Source organism: Micropterus dolomieu, linkage group LG03, assembly GCF_021292245.1.
Source record: "Micropterus dolomieu isolate WLL.071019.BEF.003 ecotype Adirondacks linkage group LG03, ASM2129224v1, whole genome shotgun sequence".
NCBI lineage: Eukaryota > Metazoa > Chordata > Actinopteri > Centrarchiformes > Centrarchidae > Micropterus > Micropterus dolomieu.
The window spans coordinates 20,364,160-20,382,524 of record NC_060152.1 but is presented as its reverse complement, the minus strand read 5'-3'; the positions used below and the strand labels follow the sequence as shown (position 1 = coordinate 20,382,524).

At 42.8% G+C, this 18,365-nt stretch overlaps 2 protein-coding genes across 2 annotated transcripts in view; both read right to left on the bottom strand.

The window, feature by feature from the left end:
• Positions 1-1,441: 1,441 nt before the first annotated feature.
• On the bottom strand, positions 1,442-6,823 carry LOC123969031 (LIM domain-containing protein 1-like). The gene has a single exon (XM_046046130.1). It carries the CDS (start codon positions 5,980-5,982, stop codon positions 4,738-4,740), a length of 1,245 nt encoding a protein of 414 aa, XP_045902086.1. The 5' UTR covers positions 5,983-6,823; the 3' UTR covers positions 1,442-4,737.
• Positions 6,824-10,830: 4,007 nt separating this feature from the next.
• Positions 10,831-18,365, bottom strand: part of lars2 (leucyl-tRNA synthetase 2, mitochondrial) — a 37,026-nt gene continuing 29,491 nt past the window's right edge. Inside the window, exons 14-21 of the mRNA XM_046045369.1 lie at positions 17,003-17,140; positions 16,817-16,920; positions 16,068-16,247; positions 15,688-15,857; positions 14,607-14,684; positions 14,403-14,514; positions 13,127-13,254; positions 10,831-11,223 (exon numbers count right to left, since the gene is read on the bottom strand). Of these exons, the coding sequence (XP_045901325.1) occupies positions 11,044-11,223; positions 13,127-13,254; positions 14,403-14,514; positions 14,607-14,684; positions 15,688-15,857; positions 16,068-16,247; positions 16,817-16,920; positions 17,003-17,140 (1,090 nt within the window). The 3' untranslated portion in view covers positions 10,831-11,043. The remainder of the gene's footprint in view (positions 11,224-13,126; positions 13,255-14,402; positions 14,515-14,606; positions 14,685-15,687; positions 15,858-16,067; positions 16,248-16,816; positions 16,921-17,002; positions 17,141-18,365) is intronic.

The window sequence follows — 18,365 nt, the reverse complement described above, 5'->3', positions numbered from 1 at the left end:
CTCTCTTGGAAAATAACATCACCATCTTTAGGAAATCCCACAGACTGGTTTGTAGGCTGCTTTATGTTTGCCGCGGTGATACGGGGAAACTCTTGTAGGCTAAAGCGATATCATCCTACAGAGATTGATTAAAAGCGTTAGGCTATTGTTGCCTACAGGTTTTTACAGTAAGCCTACTTACTGCTTTAAAATGTGTTTAATATTTTTTATTTGCTCCCAGTCCGTTTCACACAGCCTGTCGCAGCCGTTAAAATAAATGGGTTTCATTTTTCTTATGTTAGGCTGAATATTATGAGCAGTTTGGTAGGGATATTGAAATACTAAATTTTAATATGAACAAAGGCTATTTATTTTACATTAGTAGTTTTCTTATAGGCCTAATACAGAGACTGGTCATGTAGCCATACCTCCCCACCTTTTGCGATGTGGGTGCAGGTAAGTGAGGTGACTTTTCAGCAGCCTAAATGTTGAGATCCAGTCTCAACCACTATTTGAGCACATTTTATGGCATGAATGGATTTTTAATTTCATTACTTTATGAAGTTAATTTAGAACAATTTTTGGAACACTTTTGAGTGTGTTAAATAAATTAATCTCATTTTTGAAGTGAGGTGGAACGACCACTTCTTCAGTGCCAGTCTTTTAATGTGGAAACGCTGACAAAGTCGAGCTGAAAGAATAAGGCTGGTATTTTCATACAGTTCATAAGAACATATCAAATCAACGCATTATTGTAGAGTACGCCTGTTCATTTAGGCATTCACACTGAATTTCTGTGTCCCTGCATGTGTCAGCTGCAGCCGTGCTACTTAGTTGGGATGTCTATGTCGCATTTCTGTAGAGTTACAGTTTGCTCGTTTTTAAAATATGCTACTCTGCTGCCAACACTGCCTCTTTTATGTGAACGCGCTCACGGCTGGATTGGGAAACCCTGGGTTGAGTTACCAAGTTGATAACCAGCTTGGTGGTACCGCTTATCCTGACTGCGATTGTTAGGGTTACTTAAGCCAGATAACAGACCCCAGGTTCCTTACACCAATGCAACGGTGGTCATCATCTTATCTGAAGTAGGCCATAAATGACCACTATTGCTACCCAGGGCCTGTAAATAATATAACATTGACAGAATATTTCTACATCAATTTACATGCAGAACAAGGTTTACTATTTTATAGTAGTATGTATTATTTTAATTTAATACTTTACTTTCCCTTAGTTTATGGTTTACCATTTACTATGTGCGCTTCCATGGGAGCTGCCATTGTTGTGTGACGTCATTACTACTCATGAAGTCGGGGTACACATTTTTTCTCCGAGTTCACGAGTAGGAAATCTGACTTCAAGTGGCGTTCCATACTTTTTCTAGTTGGATGTCAGAAATTTCCCAGTTCCGAGCTGCCTGAAACACAGCATAAACACTGTAGCAACACGTACACAGACAGCAGTTGAACAGCACTGTTTATGAAAATTTATATGAGACACAAGTACACAGAAGTGCAAATAAACAGTATAAACTACAGCTTTCACTTACTGTTGATACTCAGAGCAGCCATCTTGGATCACAAAGTCGGGGTACAGTACAGGACTTGAGTAATGTACTCTCTTTACACACTGCTTCTGGTTAGTTATTTCAAAAGTTTATCCTCTACTTTTTAGCTAACTACTTAAAGGAAGTGGAAGATGTGTACTGGGCAGTCTGCCGATTGTAGAGTAAGTATTTAGAGTATTTATAAGTATGCTACTTTTATTTTTAAGCATAACTTTAAAACGACTGAGCACTGATAGATAACATTTCTAACAAAAATGTTTACTATATTCCTCCTATAACACATCTTATGTCTTACTTATGTCTTACTTTTACCACACCACAACCAGAAGTGACAAAGCACATTAGATTCAGTCAAATACCGCAGGCCATATATTCACAGACATACAGATACATATAAGTGCTTGAGAGGATCTCTCACTCACACACACGCACGCACACGCACGCACACACGTCAGCCTCCAAATGCCTGCCAGAGCAGAAGCCAAGAATCCCTGGGAAGAGTTAAAACAAAGCTTTCCACTCAACAGCCAGATGGGATAAATTAATCCTCCATCTTAACACAACACTAAACGTTCAACTTAGTACGTGTGTGTGTGTGTGTGTGTGTGTGTGAGAAAGTCAGAGGAAGAGGGGAGGGAGGCAGACACTGGGATGTCCCACCACTTGATGAACTTTTCTATAAATCTCACATCCTCTCCAGCTCCTGTGGCCAGGGCCAAAGGAGCATCCACAAACTGTCCCTAAATCTCTCTGTTTGTCTCCTCATCCATTGAACCGCTCCGCAGGCACCTCTAAACTTGTGTGGGACTCCGCCCCCCTTTGTATCTTAAGACCTCATTTCAAAAAATTCCTGTCTCTCCTCCTTCAGACATTCCTCAGTGTTCCCCCGGTGCAGCCGTTTGGCACCAAATTCATTTTCCCAGAACCTCCATCTGCAGTTATCCCCAATCAGCACTCAGCGTCCAGCCGGGAACTCTGATGTATCCCAGCCCCGTGTATGGACGCAGCTCAGACTAGAGGTGGGAGATATGACCATAAAATAATATCACAATATTTCAGGGTATTTTTGCGATAATATTTTTGAGGATATGACAAAATAGTTAAAAAAATATTACTGGATTCGAACTCAATAACAATAGCTGTTGAGCTCTCCTCCCTACTCAACCAGGTGCTTCTGCTTGAGGTTGTGAAATAAGTTTGCTGTTTGGCCCCCTTTAAAATCTTCTTGCACTTTTTACATGTTAACTTGGTTTGTTGTGATTCTAAAGTCACTCTTTTTGGAACTAACTTCTCCACTGTGGAGCCGGTCGCAATGTTACTTTTGCTTTTTGCCTTGCTTGTTGTTGCAGTGTGTAACGGTATGACAGCATTACATCACTAAGTCAACAATATAATTTTTTAAAAATCATATTAAATATTATACCGTTATATCATTAAATATGTTAAGGCACACCCTTCGCTCAGGCTGGATTGATTAAACACCGCCAGGGCACTGGCAGAGACTTTAAAAAGCATATTAATTTTCACAACTATAAAGGTCTTCTATGGTGAAACTTTGTGAAGAAAATTACCTACCTACACAGTTTTTTTCTAGCATAAAAGCATGACTCAGAGAATGAGCCATGGCCTAGTGGGAAACTCCATACAGAAACTGTGTGTGGGCTACATGGGAATGTGTGTGCGCAAAAAGACACTATTACTTTTAGACTTCCACTTCTGACTGCACACAGTCCTCTCCCACACATCCGTAATATTCATGTCTCTCTCTCTCTCTCGCTATTTATGAGCCTTGTTCGTGACATTGACGTACGCCAGAACATCTTCCCTTACGCGACACACCAGGAGGGCTGAAAAAGGCTGTGGATTACAAATGTGACATTCCAGCAGGAAATTCCTTCAGCAAAGGAGGCAAGGGCGGACTGTGTGCAAGTGTGCGATGAGGGTGCTCTGTGGCTTCGAACACGACATCCACCACCTCGTGCTCTCTCTCTCACTGTCGAGCGGGACATCCCGTTTTCATGAATGGCCTTGGCTCCAAACGCCTGCCGACCACGAGCACCAGCTCTCTCTGCATCAAACACACTCCCAGCAACATACAGTATATCTCACCTATTTACAGCATCTGTCCCCTGTCAGCTGACCTCACAGCAAAGCATGTTTTTTTTTTTCCAATGTTGCACTAATTGCCTGATAGCACTCCTGCAGTCCACTTGGGCAGCTTAAGTGTTACAGGCAGTGATATGAGGAACAGAAACCTGAGTACTCTGCTGATGATGGAAATTTTTTAACAGCCCTGCCTACCTTTGTTTCTCAGCCAATGACCTTGTCAGTACTTATTATAATCTTTTCTCCTCTTTTTTATGCATTGGTAATCATAGTATGTAAAAATGTATCTAATTCCAACAAATGCAAGGATAGACTGGGCTAACTCAACAATCAATAAAGGATCTCCAAGATAGTGTTTTATGCCTCCACATGCCAGAACTAACAGTCACAGGTGTAGTTAGTCATCATTTGATTTTCCTGTTCATCACGTGCATAAGCATGCATGGCAAGCTCATAAAAAAAGTCATGAGAAATGTGCAAGCACAGTTCTGCAGTAGCTACACCATTCAGAAAACAGTGAACGCCACTGTCAGTCAAACAACCTCAACATGGGAAGAAGCTTTAAAACAGTCACAGACTTAATGAAGTACAGATCTGACAGAAGTGATTTAATTCTCACTAATGAGTTTTGTTATCAATGTCGTCTCAATAGTAATCCATTAAATCTGTGGGACACAATAAGAGGGCAACATTCTTCTTTCTGGCCCCACCTTTTACTGCAGTGGGGTTTGTTTCAGTTGCCAAGAGGGCAGACAATGAATCATTTAACAGAAGACATGAAACAAATTAGAAAATTATTCTGTCTGCATTCCACAGAAGAAAAGGAGAGGCCTCCCACGGCGTGTGCCTAATAAGTTCAGCTATTTTCTCAGCAGAGACAATCAAGAATGCCACCAAACACAGACATAAGACAACTGGGTGGCACTACTAATTAAGCTATGCAAACAACAAATGTGTGTGTCTGTGGGTAAGGGAAACACAGAAGGGAAACAAGTCGATTTATGTTCTGAACTTTCCTGTCGTTATATGGGTTTTACTGCAGTAGCCTAACTGACAGAAGCCCCTTGTTGATGCTGGGTAGTCTAAACGGTCTTACCAAAGTAGTCAGCCTTTGGTTGGGCATCCATCTCTTTTTCCAGCCGCTTAGTGAGGGCTTCTAATTTTATTTCCGCTGTTGAGGGCCCCTGTGCAGGGGGCTGCGTGAGGAGAGGCTGGCAGAGTAGTTGGACAGGCTTAGGGGGGCACAGGACTTCAGCTTCAGCACTGACGGCCTGTCCACAGCCGGGTATTTGCTTCTGACCTTGACCCTGGCTGCTGATTTTAGAGACGTTACCAGGGATCAAGGCAGCAGGTGTCACCTGGGCTTTGGGTTGAGGTGTTTCAGAAGGTGCCGGTGGGAGCAAGGAAGCTGCCACAGTACCATTGTGGCTGGCAGAGGGCCTCGAGGTTAGAGAAGGTGGTGCGTAATGGGCTCCAGACTGTGTGGAGTGCTGCTGAATGTGGAAGTCAGCTCCTCCTGTGAAGGCACTCAAAGGCAGGGCAGGGATGAGGTCCGGTTTTGCGGAGCCAGAGGGCTCTCCGGCCCATCCCCTGGCTGGCCCGGCAGAGGAGGGTGGACTCCGGTTTACAGATGGGGTGACAGCCTGATTCTGGTGGGATGTTAGACTGGTGGCGGTGGGAGGTACAGACTGGCGCTGGGGCTGCTCCTGAGATAAACTCCCAGACCCAGACCAAGATGGGGAGAGCTGGCTCTCCGTGGATGGGGCCCAAGGAGCCGGCTGGCTGACTGGTTGACGAGCATGCGCGGGCGTGCTATGAGGCGCGTTTCCTGGACTGGGGGGAGTATGGGTGCTGTGCTGATATGAATGTGACTCTAAGCGCTCCATATTTTCATAATTATTTCCGTAGCCATATGCCTTGCCGGCTGGAAGCTCAGACTGAATGATTGTGTGTTTCTGGCCGTCAAACGGTGCGGACTGAGTCCCAGCCGTGGTGCCCGGCACAGGGCCAGAGACTATCGGGGGCTTCGCTGCCGCTTCACCCGGCTGTCTGTAACTATTGATGGGCGGTCTGTCTTTGGTGCAGTATGTGCTGCTGTGGCCCCCATTCATTTTCATGGCATTGTTGTTTTTTGCCATCTCCTCTTGGTGTTTCTGCATGTGTATTTTAGTCATTTTGGAGGCAAAAACTTTTCTTGTCTCTTCAAAGTCGGGGTTATTTCCCGCATCCTTCCTCGTGCGAAATAAACCATCTCTGGATGCTTCATACATGTTTAGGTCCTCGATAAATTTACTCGCCTCGAGTCCTAAATCCTCGTATTTATCCATTTTGAAGATACTTTGAGTTTCTGCTTCAGTAAAGAAAAGTTACAAGTTGTTATCTTAAAAGGCTAAAGCCTAACTAAATCACAAGTCTGTAATGTTTAGAGTTACAGAGTAACGTTATTTCCAGAGTTTTAGCTTACAGTCCAGCAGCTCGTAGTCTTGACAGGGCTCCAGACCCGCGGTGAAACTTTTCTGTTATTCCAAAACTCCCCCCTTCGTCTTTTAATCGTCCGAGGTCAACAATTAAAAGTTTAAAACTCCGCGTCCTCCTCGGTGAAACGGCCGCCCGTTCAGCTCAGCTCTGCCCCGAACAAGCCGCCGTCTGTCTGTTTATAAATGTGAGCCGATCCCAGATCCGATAGCCTAGGCGACCCCACAAACTGCCCCCTCCTCCCGCCTTACACTCCCAGCGGGGAACATTCATTCAAAACTTTATCCTCCGCCACCTCCGGCGAGAAAAAAGAACTTCAAAGTAATTCAAATAGCTAATGTCGTTCGCTGATAAAAGTAGTCTACCGTTAACGACCAGACCGTGAGATAACCGTTGGAGCACGGAGCCGTACGTGGCCACCGGTCGTCAGTTGGGAATGAAAACTGGGAACAGTTTGTTTTTTAAAGGTGCAGTGCTCAAATTAAGCCACAAGTCAGAGTTGAAACCAACCAGCGCTGGTATCAGTCACGTCAGCTTACTTGTAACTAGCGATGTCTCGTCTTAAAATAGCGGAACCTGGGGGCAGATGTTCGTCCTCTTGTTCAGCCCAAACTGGCTCTTACATCCTGTGTCAGGTTTAAAAATACCGAGAGCTAGTTGACTCAGCCGCTTCATTTTGAGTCACCCAAGCACTTCAGCGTTTTCCTTTTGCTCCATAAAATGAAAAGGCTGAACTGGAAGTGTAACGTTACGGAGTGGAGTTTTTGCTGTGATAGAATACAACTAAAAACATTTATTAAGTGTCATATTAAATAAATTTGAGTAAAAGTAAATTTGAGGTAGGCTACTTTTCCTTGACTCCACTGCAGTTTAGAAGGAAATATTGTACTGTTACTTCACGTCATGTAGCCTTCTTGACAGCTACAGTTGCTAGTTAGCTAGCATACTTTATTAAGATTTTACATAGCCAAAAAAACATTTAATCTGCTTATAATATATTAAGCTATTTATCCAACAACAAATAGCCGACTTAAAGTTAGCTCCACCTCCACCACTGAGAACTTTTACTTTTCATAGTCAAAACTTCAAATGCAGAACTTTTAAATGAGTGTTTACCGTGTTGTATAATGAAGTAGAGGATCTGAATACTTCTTCCACTGCAAAGAGGAGGAAAAATAAAGTCAACGGGGGATGGGTAATTATTTTGGTATGTTTAGGCCCACGCTGGTAATGTTAACATATTAATCTTGCTTTAAAAACACACTTTGATAGATACATGTGGGTAGATCAAAGTAATCTGTAGCACTATGACACAACATTTTAAAGTTTCCTGCATCTAATAAACAATCTATGTAGTGAAGTAAACAATAACTATACTGTAACTGTATGGGTGTGTTTTTCTTGTGGTTAAGGGGGGCTATTTACAGTGCCTGTGCCCCTTCTGTTTTGGTTGAGTGATGTCACACATTCCTGCTCATCACCCCCCCTCACCCACACACCCACACACCACACACACACAGTGACCCCTCCATTTTGTGTCGACCCTGGCTGGAATATTTGAGACAGTGTTAGGGTACAATAGGATGAACTCATAATGTGTATGGAGGAAAAAAGGCTCAATCTCACAGCAAACACATAGGGACACATTATTTGTGTCCTGAATGGAGCCTAAGTGTGCATAAATTGTCTGACAGACACAGTTTATGTGAAAAAATTTGAAGCCAGTAAGCTGAGGGGGCCTCTAGGCAGCTGCTGGCGGTGTAATTAAAACAGAAGGTTTATAAGGCATGACCATCTGTATGGTTGGGAAACAGTCATCATAATACAGCATTCCCTTCAAGCAATAGGCTTAAATTGCTTTACTTCTTTCTTACATATTTTCACAAAAACAGACCCTCAGCTCTTAAAACCCCCAGAGACCTCGTTCACTCGCAAACCGGTGTTAAGACAGTATGGGAATGAGTGACCACACATCCAACAGAAAGTTGTTGCTGCAGCAAAAATGGAGACATACATGCAATTTATAATGTGCATGACTGCAACATCCATTTGAGCAAGTAGTCATAAAGCAGTCTCTATTATATTTAGGCATTTAAAATTAAACACTGCATGTGTCACGTTGCTCATATGTTTTGTAATGGACTAGTGAGGTTAATTCATGCACGTGGTAACAACAGCAGGGGATTTGGAAAATTTGAGATCATTTGGTTTCACCGATTAGGTTCATTGGCCCATTTGTGTCATTAGCGCCTAATTAAAGTAGGAAAAACTAGAAAGATGTGGATTCAAACTTTACTTCCAAGTATTCAGACACTCCACACATTCATTTTTACTACTAGATCTTAGGGTTTAGGCAATATTTCTTGAGGCATACAAAGCCTTATTAGTTTTATGGGGTGTTTGGCCCTGTTTGCACTTGGCATGAACATGGGTCTTGGATGATCCAATGGACAGCTTCAAGTATGTCAGTTCACACATCGTGTCTCCAGGTGTCTGGAGTGAGCACCTGTCATCGGATCATGCTCTATATGCCAATAAACAATGAGTGGAGATCAAAGGAGTTGTTTTTAACCTGAGTTAATGATGGTACGGTTTATCAGAACACAAATGAGACAAGAATTAAGTTGGGGAAAATTATAGATTCTAGAGGTGTGGAGTATTTCCAAAGGCCTGGCCTCACTGATTACTTTACAAAATACAACTTTATTCACTGATTTTGGTGAAACTGGATCATATGTCATGGAGAAAATATTTTTTCCTGATGGGACAGATAGCTTCACTTGTTGCTAAAGTAACCGCAAACTGCTGCAAACTGTAGATGCAGTTAGCTCACTTAGCCATGCAGCCAGCGGTTGTGTACAGTAAATATATGAATAAATTTGGCAAGTGTGGTGTGTTCACATGCATGCCAAGACTTTAGCTTTATTCTCAAAACAATAAAAAGGACTTGGGAAAATCTGCCTGTACAATGAGCTCACACAAAAAATTCGCACGGATGACCAAATTACCAGCCTAGAGGCCAGCCTCCGAGATAATGAGCTGTGGCATTACAGCGTCCCCCTGTGAGAAGACACAGCCCAGTCCTGGGACTCAACTGGTGCACTGGAGGGTGACTGCGCTGCTGTGCACTCCACCCTGTTTCTTTCGCCAGCAGAGGTTCTCAAGAGGAGGGGGTGTGATTTTCTTTAGCTCATCAAAGACAATCCATGCTGTACATCTCATGTGTAAGAAAGACAAAGACTGTGGTCTGGAGAGAAAGTGAGTCACAGTGGAATACTGTTGCCTATTAAATAATCCCAGTTGTCATGGAAACTGCAGAGCTGACGAAAAGTGTTAAATGGCTCCAGGGGCTGTTAGTGACAAAATTAATTATTAGAGCAAATGCAGTACAGCTCAGACTTCATTTTACTGAAAACACTGGTCAGAAATAACCATCTCTTATCTATTTAATCAAGCAGTGTGCAAGTGTTTCCTGGAATTTCCAACCCATCCAAAATTACTACAATGATGCCGTTTTCCATGATACAGCAACTTCAGCTCATTGTTCAGGCCAGGCCAAGTTCAGACCTGTTTATCAGCTGGTGTTAACTAGCAAGGAGAGTGAAAAGGAGTGTGTGTAAAGAGCTGCAGCAGTAACAAAAAAAAAAAAAAGAGGAAGACGTCAACCTCCTAATTAATCGAATTCTCATTTCATACAGCCAGTCTGAAAGTGTGAAAGAAAACATGGCACACAAAGATGAGTTGACAGAAGATAACATATAACATCTATCTTTATGTAGTACTTTCCGTTTTGAGCTGGTTGAGATCAATTTCACTGAATCTGAAGCAATACAGAGAATAACTAAGAGTTTAGTCCCTTTGCCCCCTCCCCTTATTCCTGGTTTCTTTCCTGTTATTCTGTCTCTCCTGTGAGCCTTTTCCTGTCACCTGATGGTCAAAGATAGAGCACAAGTATGGGTGGGGGGGTCAGTGAGATCATTAAGGAGTGCTCTGTGTGTTTTTGTATCCATGTTCAATTGAAAAAGTCACAAGCGGAACATAAAAGCATTTCCTCAAACAGAAGTCAATGTTGCAAAACTGACACGTGTCTCACATTTCTTCTTGTTCATTCATACAATGATACCAGGCAAAATGGTACGACTGGCAAAAGTCTTGTTTACAGGCGACATGGGAACTGCAAGTGCTTCTACATATCAAATAACTGCTTACTCACCAAGCCTTTAAAGATGGATACATTTCAGTGCTGCTGGCTTCTCTGTCTGGACATTGCTAATGGCTGAGTCATGCTATTCCAATGCTGATACAGAGACACTGAGCAGTTGAATAGTTCAGAAATTGACAACCAAGATATGATGACAAGCAGAAAAATCCCAGACCTCATTGGCCTCTTCATCGTCTTCCAAGTGACAGGATTCAAAGAGCACAGCGTCACGTTCAAAAGCCAAACAGGGGTCCGTGTATGGTGCTCTGAAGACACCTGCAGCTAAAAGCAGCATTAGCGGTAGAGACAAACACTGATAAGGCACATCATGACTGCATGACTCAGCCAAGATGCCAAGCATACAGCCGTATGGCAAGCGGAGAGGTGTGAAGTGGCGAAAGGGGGAATGTGAACAATGAATCTTCATGTGTGATTGTAAAAACATAAGAATGAGGGGCTAAGTCTCCCTCTGCAGCTTAATAGGAGACTAGGAACCCACTGCTTCTTGAATCTTTTATTAAAAACAGGAAAATATATAATAAAATATATTTAGACATATTCACAGTGAAGTTATTACAGTTAATTTAAACTGACTCGCTTTGTTTTAATTTATGACATAAGAAGTCCACCCCGTCTCTCTGTGCTGACTCACTGACTGACAGGACTTCACAACCATCTAGCAGTTACAAAACAAGTGGCAAACGCCCAAACATCACTCGTCAACGAGGAAGTTGATAAGGGCGGTCCTGGGGGAGAGGATGGCTCTCTTGATGCTGCGCTCGCCGAGATGCTTCTGTCCAATCGGGCTCTCCAGGATGAGCTGCTGCACCCGCTCTGAATCTTTGGACACCTGCAGTGGCACGGTCACTGTCCCACAGGCCTTGTTATTTATCTGAGGGCAAGAATTAAGAGATAAAAAGATGAGATAAGTCACTAGTCTGTTCTTTCAACTATTCCCCTTTTTCAATATGAATGAAGTTCTGTCCTGTCAGGCTGCACCCAAACTTTTCCTTCCTGGCATAAAAGGTCCCAAAATAACAAGACTCTACCGCTCCTTCCACATATACAGTAAACCCTGAAAACTAATAGTTAGTGGTAGGTATGGGAAGGGCACAAAGTCTTGTAATGTTTAGAAGCAAGTGCATGCGTGCACACGGTGAATGTGATCATGTCTCTGGAAGTGGTTGAAAATGAATGGCGCACACATGTGTTTGTGTGACTGAGGCCACTCAGCCTTGGCCTCCCTTCTGGGACAAACCCAAGTACATGATTAGAGGACAGAGGGAGTGAGGTTGCTTCCACAGGGCTGTGGAACCAACAACAGAGAGCTCAGTCTGAAGTAAAACCAACATCATCATCATCATCGAGCACTAGGAGCTCAAATATATGGTGTGTGTGTGTGTGTGTGTGTGTGTGTGTGTGTGTGTGTGTGTGTGTGTGTGTGTGTGTGTGTGTGTGTATGAATTATGTATTTTATGTATGAGAGATGAACAAGAAGACAACAAGAATGCATTAATGATCATCTGATGACCACTTTCACTCCCAGACAGAACAAAAATGAGTCGTACACACAAACACATCAGTCTTTCTATCTTTGACAAAATGCATTCCCTAACCTAAACCCAATTCTAACCTTAACCTTTAAACCAAGTCTTAACCTTCAAACTGTCCTTTGAAGTGGTGAGAACCGGCCTCATAATGCAAAAATGTCCTCACAATGATAGTTTGAAACAGAAACTGTTCCTCAGAAAGACAGAAATACAAAACCCTACACACGCCGCACACTCCACATTTCTTTCATTTCCTTCTTGTGGTTTCTTGTCTTTCTGTCAGAGTACAGAGAGAGAATCCAACCAGAGGAAGACAGGTGCTGTTAGTCAGCTGACTACGTTTGCTGTCATCACACATCGTGTGTGTGTGTGTGTGTGTGTGTGTGTGTGTGTGGGGGGGGGTGGGGGGAGATTAGCGGATTCTCTCTGGGGATACAACCTTCTTGAAAGCAAATGGTCAGATTACAGCAGTTTCAGTTTTTATCTATTAACTGAGTCGATATTCAGTGTTAGCATGTGTAATGCTTGGATCTGATCCAAGTTACAGCTGGATATTCTCTCTGATTGTCTGTATGCCTTTGAAAGTGTATGCATGCACACACACACACACACACACACACACACACACACACACTCTAATTCCTGATGACATACACTGCCAAACCGGGGTCTTACACTATTTGAGTGACTGAGCTCAAAGGGCAGAAAAAAAGACACAAGAAAGGAGAGTGAGAGTGTAACAATGAGTCAGGAATAACACGGTGTGTTCTGTTGCTGGCTTTTAATTATTCACCCACTTGTCTATTTAGCTTAAAGTACGCCACTTGACACACACACACACACACACACACACACACACACAGTAATCATAGGCTCTCTTGAAAATTATAGACTATGAATGTAATCATGGACCTAAGACTTTGGCTTTAGGAGTGGAGAGTTTGAGTGAAAATGGCAGCAGATGCAAGAGCAAACATTTGTGCATATACCTTTATAATGCTCATTACTGATAATTATTTATTTACATTTAATAAAGTTATGTGTAAATAATGAGCAAGGGCTGTAGCTATGTGAAAAACCCTGAATATTCAAAACCAAAAATAAGAAAAGTAAGAGCTTTGATTTTAGCTTGACAAACATGTCTGGTTGAAAGAACTTTGGCAAAACTTTTGTGAAACTCCACGCAATGAAAGAAAAAACAAACAAACACAAAATAATGCGTGTGCAGTGTCTGTGTGATCCTACCAGTACAGACAGCTCCACAAAATCGGGGACATCCAGGTACTCTGGGTCCACAGTGGGCCAGGACTGTTGCAGGACGTCTCCTTTCCGCTGGAGGATGGGGCTAAGGGTGTTTTTCACCTGGCAAAGGCCTGGGAGAGACCCGGGAGGAAACGCAGGAAAACAACATTGAAAATACCTGCTGTCCCACTGAAGAGACAGTATCTTGTGCCAAGGTTCTGTCAAACCGCCGTTACACCAACACAGGCAAGGGGAGGGGGGGGGGGAATATTAAGTGAAAATGGATGACTTTTATGTTTCTTCTTACCAAATTTGTTTTCCCTTTTTGTAGAGAAAAAGTATCTTGATGAAGGGTCAAACAACATCACACCACCCCACCCCTGACTCTCATTTTAACCAGCAAGTGTGCACAAGGGAAGGATGTGAACTTCCTCTATCCTGAACTCTGTGTGTGAATTGCAAACAACACGCAAGAGTGAATTCAAGTACAACGTTACCAAGCGTACCAGAGGTCAAATGTTCCTTACTCATTTGTATGTGTGCAGTAAGCACAAACAAAATGCACACAGCCACTCATTAAAGACCCACGCACCTCTTCCTCCCAGTGATCATCTGTCAGGTTTTCCTGACTGCAGCTATCAGTTGGACATTGTTTTTTTCCTGGAACCTCTTTTCTCTCAGCTGTGTGCAGACAGCTTGTGTACGTGTGTCACTGACAATAAGGGGATGTCTTTCAGGCAAGCGCGGGAGCAAGAAAAAATGCTCGCTAGGCGCTTCCCTTGTATCGTCTGTTTTGGCCAAGAGCTCTCAGCACTGCTTTCAGTTTCATTTGATGGACACCCAAGTATTTTCCAAGTGAACTGTTCTATGGCCTTGGCTTGTCCAGGATGTATAACAGTAATAAAATGAGTAAAAATAATCTCACTGACTTAACGGTTGTTGTTACATCACGGTTGGGCGTTCAGACGAGCAGCAGTGTCAACATTACGTTTATCTGAGGCAACTTCCTCTCACAGATATTAGAAATAACCTAATTTTACCACAGACCACATGCTTTTGTCACTGTGTCAGTCTAAATTATCATCCACCATAAGCATGAGGTGGTCATATTAATAGTCAGAATCTAAAACAAACAAATAAAACAAATTAGATTAACATGTACATTCAATGCCATCCCCAGGTTTGGCATATAGCTGAACTTTCTGTCCTGCCAACCATTTCACACTCAGTGTTTGAGTGCATAATTTATTTTAAATTTGCGAAAAATTATGTCACCAACCTGCCCAAAGTTCAGAAGCCAGGTGAGGGGCAATGGGTGCTGTCATCAATGTAAGTGCAGCCAGAGCTTCCTCAAACTCTACACTGTGCTGCACCACCCTGGCTGTTGCACCCTTGAACACACACAGTGGTAAAGATGTGATTTCCAAAGTAACAGACGATAAATGTGGCATCTTTATTTCAAGGTACCGGATGGCACACTCACACTCAGTGTGTTGGTAAGGCCCATCAGGCGAGAAATGGCTGCATTGAAAAGGAAGTCCTCTGTGAAGTGAGAGGTCACCTGAAATAGCAACAACAACAAATAAACTACAACAGGTGACACATTCAGTTAAATGATAAAGTATGAGGCTACGCATTCTGTTTTGATTGCTGGACATGTTTATGCTTCCAGATGGATTGAGTGTGTCATGGAATATTTTTGAGTTTGCCTCTGAAGAATTATTAGAAAATAATGACATGCCCAAAAGATGAGCCTCTTCCCCCTTATCCCCCATATGTATCAGCTAAATGCACACAGTATGTCAACATTCTCCTGTTAAGCCTTCTTCGAAGAAGAACCCATTTGAGAAGGGCCTTAAGGAGGAGGAGGTTGATCACCAGGGCTTTTCTGAGGGACTGATCAAAAGGACAGCCTCGGCTTTGGGGGCTTATGGCAAACAGCCTGAGGTCCTTTAAAAGCACCAGCCCTGAGGGGTGAAGAGAGAGAATCAAACCTGGCAGCCAATGGAGGCTATTTATAAAGTGTGAAAGGAGATAGAGTGGATTTAAAATCAATTTTCATCCCCTTTTTCCTTTACCATTTACTCTGGGGTTTCACAGGTTACCATGGATGTTCAGCACTGGATGAAAAGGGTGGATCTCAGGACTATGTACTGTTAAGGCTGTGTAATGAGCATATTACCTTGGACCACGCAATCATACAGTACCTTGTAACTGAGAAAAGGTATTTTACCATGCCTTCTAACGGTACAATCTCTTGCAGTGTAAAAAGGCTAAAGGAAGTTAATTAATTAATACTGCACATTAAAAACAACAACCACAAATAATTGGCACCAGTAGAGAAATTAAATTCAAACTAGCCCGGATGCAGTGGGGGTGAATCACCAATTTCACTGAAGGAAGAACACTAACCTTTCTGTGAAAAGCTGAGATTTTGAAAATGGGCCCATTACTGACCTCTACTGACAATGACTGTTGCAATTTCTATCCATTAACATAATGCCACCGTGAGATATTTTCAGCCATTTATCCACGATCACAGTCTGAGGCTATGGAGTTGCTACCTCTTGAATAGCGTAGTTTTTGTTCTCCCAGATCTTCTTGGTCTCTGCCAGCTCTTTCTTTTTCAGCAAGGAGGGGTTAGGGATATCTCCGAGCTGCCGAGCTCCCCTCAGCTTGGTCACCAGCTGCCAGAGCCGAGACTGCCACCGTAAAACGCCAGGGAGGGCGTCCGCTGAAGTGGTGAGCAAACACAGACATAGAAGAAAAAGGATATTTTCACATTCATAATTAGATTTGCTGCACTTGACAGTGATACCTGTTTCTTTGAGGAAACAATTCATATCATGTTAATAAAGCTTCATCTCACAAAACAATCTGAATTCATAATCCTAAACAACAACTTATGGCATTAGTTTGATTATAAAGCGGCGTCACGTCTTACTCTTGACATTCCAGAGGATGTCCTGTTCAGGTGGTGCGGCGTAAAGGATGTAGAGTCGAACTGTATCCACGCCGTACTGCTGCACCACCTCTTGGGGGTCCAGACCGTTGTGTTTAGACTTGCTCATCTTCTCCCACGTCACCTCTATACGACCACCACTGCACGCTACCGGCTCCTTAGCTGGAAGAGGCGGGTTAGGAGTCAGAGGTCAGAGATAGCCGGACACTCATTCAGTCATCTCCAAGCTGTGATAAGAACTTGCGAAACCTCATATTAGTCTGACAAATGAAACTATTTTTATCCTTTCCTCCTGGCTGCTGTTCGATCACAATTACAAAAAGACAGAAGAAAGGAAAATACGTAAAGCCTAGTCAATAGGACCAGGATCAAGAGGCTTTCCTTTCTCTGTAAGCCAACAAGATCTCCTATTCTCCAAGCAATATAGAGTAGCTGAAAATCCTTGGGCGTGAATCAAAGGATTTCTTGTGATTTGACTTTTGTCCAGAGTTGCTGTTTAACTTGTCATTCAATTGGGAAAAGCTTTAAAGCAGAGAGGAGTTGCTTTAGCAGCACAAAAGGGATGAGGACCATATTGATGTCACTATACACTCCAACATAAAAAAAAAGAAAAGAAAAAAAAAGAGATGTTCTCATGACTTCTTGTTTGTTTATAAGCCGTTTTATCTGGCAGCCCTCTCCTCTCCCATCTGTTACAGATGTGTCACCCTGCAGATTGTGGCAGTGTGTACCTGTGAAGTCTATTTCTTCTCTCTTTAGGTACTGGCCGCTGTCTCCCAGTTTGAAAGTCTGGCCCTTGATCAGACCCTGGACCAGCAGCTTCCGAAAAGGCTCCCTGAAAGACAGAAAGAGGGTTTAATTAACATACACACACATATGTGCACAGCAAAAAGCAGATTAAGCATCGAGTACTGCACCTGTGAGCGACGAGACCCTGATCCTTACAGAAGTGACAGAGGAAGCGAGCGTAGTACAAGTGCATGACAGCGTGCTCCTTCCCTCCAATGTACACATCCACAGGCAGCCAGTGATCTGCTAGGTGGCGTTCAAAAGGCCTGGGTAAGAAGAGCAAGTTTGGAGGAGCTGTGACTTGTGAAACTGTTTCTGAATTTAGTTGGTATTAAGAAAGTTAAAAAGTTAAACAGAAACATGGAAAAAATCTGGGAAACTATATTTGAAGATCTGTAATGCTTATCTTAAATAGTCATTTCTGTAGTCTTAGTGACATTTATTCTCTAGAGTTCAGTGCAAAAACGATGTCAAGTGCTGTGACATCTTGTTTCTCTCCTTAGATTTTCTGTTGATGAACTTTGTGATGGGAGCTTTCACCACTCATGCCAACTACTCCAGCTAAATATCAAATGCGTGACTTTTTCTTTCCAGGAAACACATGGTTAGAACAGCAAATGTACGCGCTTTAATGACCTTCACATAAAAGCCTTTTATTATTGTGTTATTGTAAGTTCTATACTGTCACTCTTATTTATCTTTTTTTGTGGAACCCTTTATTCTATTTCATTATCTGGCCTTTTATTTGCCTGTCTATCCAACTGTGGTGCTGAGATGTTTAATATATATTTCCCCATATAAAGCTCTTTGTAACATTGTATTGAAAGGTGCTGTATAAATAAAGTTTATTGTTATTTCATTATTATTATTATTATTAGATGAATCATAAACTCAGTGTACAGTAGCAATATGCTCTAAGAAAACATTTTGTTACAAAGCACTGGTTCCTTCCTCTAGGGGGCATGCTGAATCTGATACACAAGGATGAAGCCAGCAGAAGTATCCTGAAGCCTGCTTTATCTCACTGGCTTCACACACACATAACTCCCCCCACCCCCCAAAAAAACAAAAACATACTGAAGTAAAATGTGTTTCAAACCGGGCTCTGAAGGCTTCCTCTGAACTTGGCTGCTTCTCATGTTAACAGTCAAGTATTTGTGGATAAAAATCTGAGATGAACTAAGACCGGGCTGTTTCTTTAAGACTTCAGCAGAAGAGGTGGCATGATGGTCAGCAGAGGCAGGGATTCCACCTAATGATGCTTTTTAGGGCAGTGTGTTATCTCTGTGTCACCTTTCAGACCGGTCGTTACTCTTCTGCGCACCTCCCTGCATCCCTATCCTCCCTCTCTGGCTGATGGTGTCTCCGGATAATTGAACCACGAAAAAAAAAATGTATGAACTCACAAGGCTGAAAATAATTTTGCCTGCTGGCATCAGGCCAGGGAACTCTTAATACATACACTTCCCCCCCCCCCCCCCCCCCCCCCCC

Bases quoted from the DNA above. Each gene is read 5' to 3' on its own strand.
- LOC123969031 (XM_046046130.1), bottom strand. From the start codon at position 5,982: ATGGATAAATACGAGGATTTAGGACTCGAGGCGAGTAAATTTATCGAG.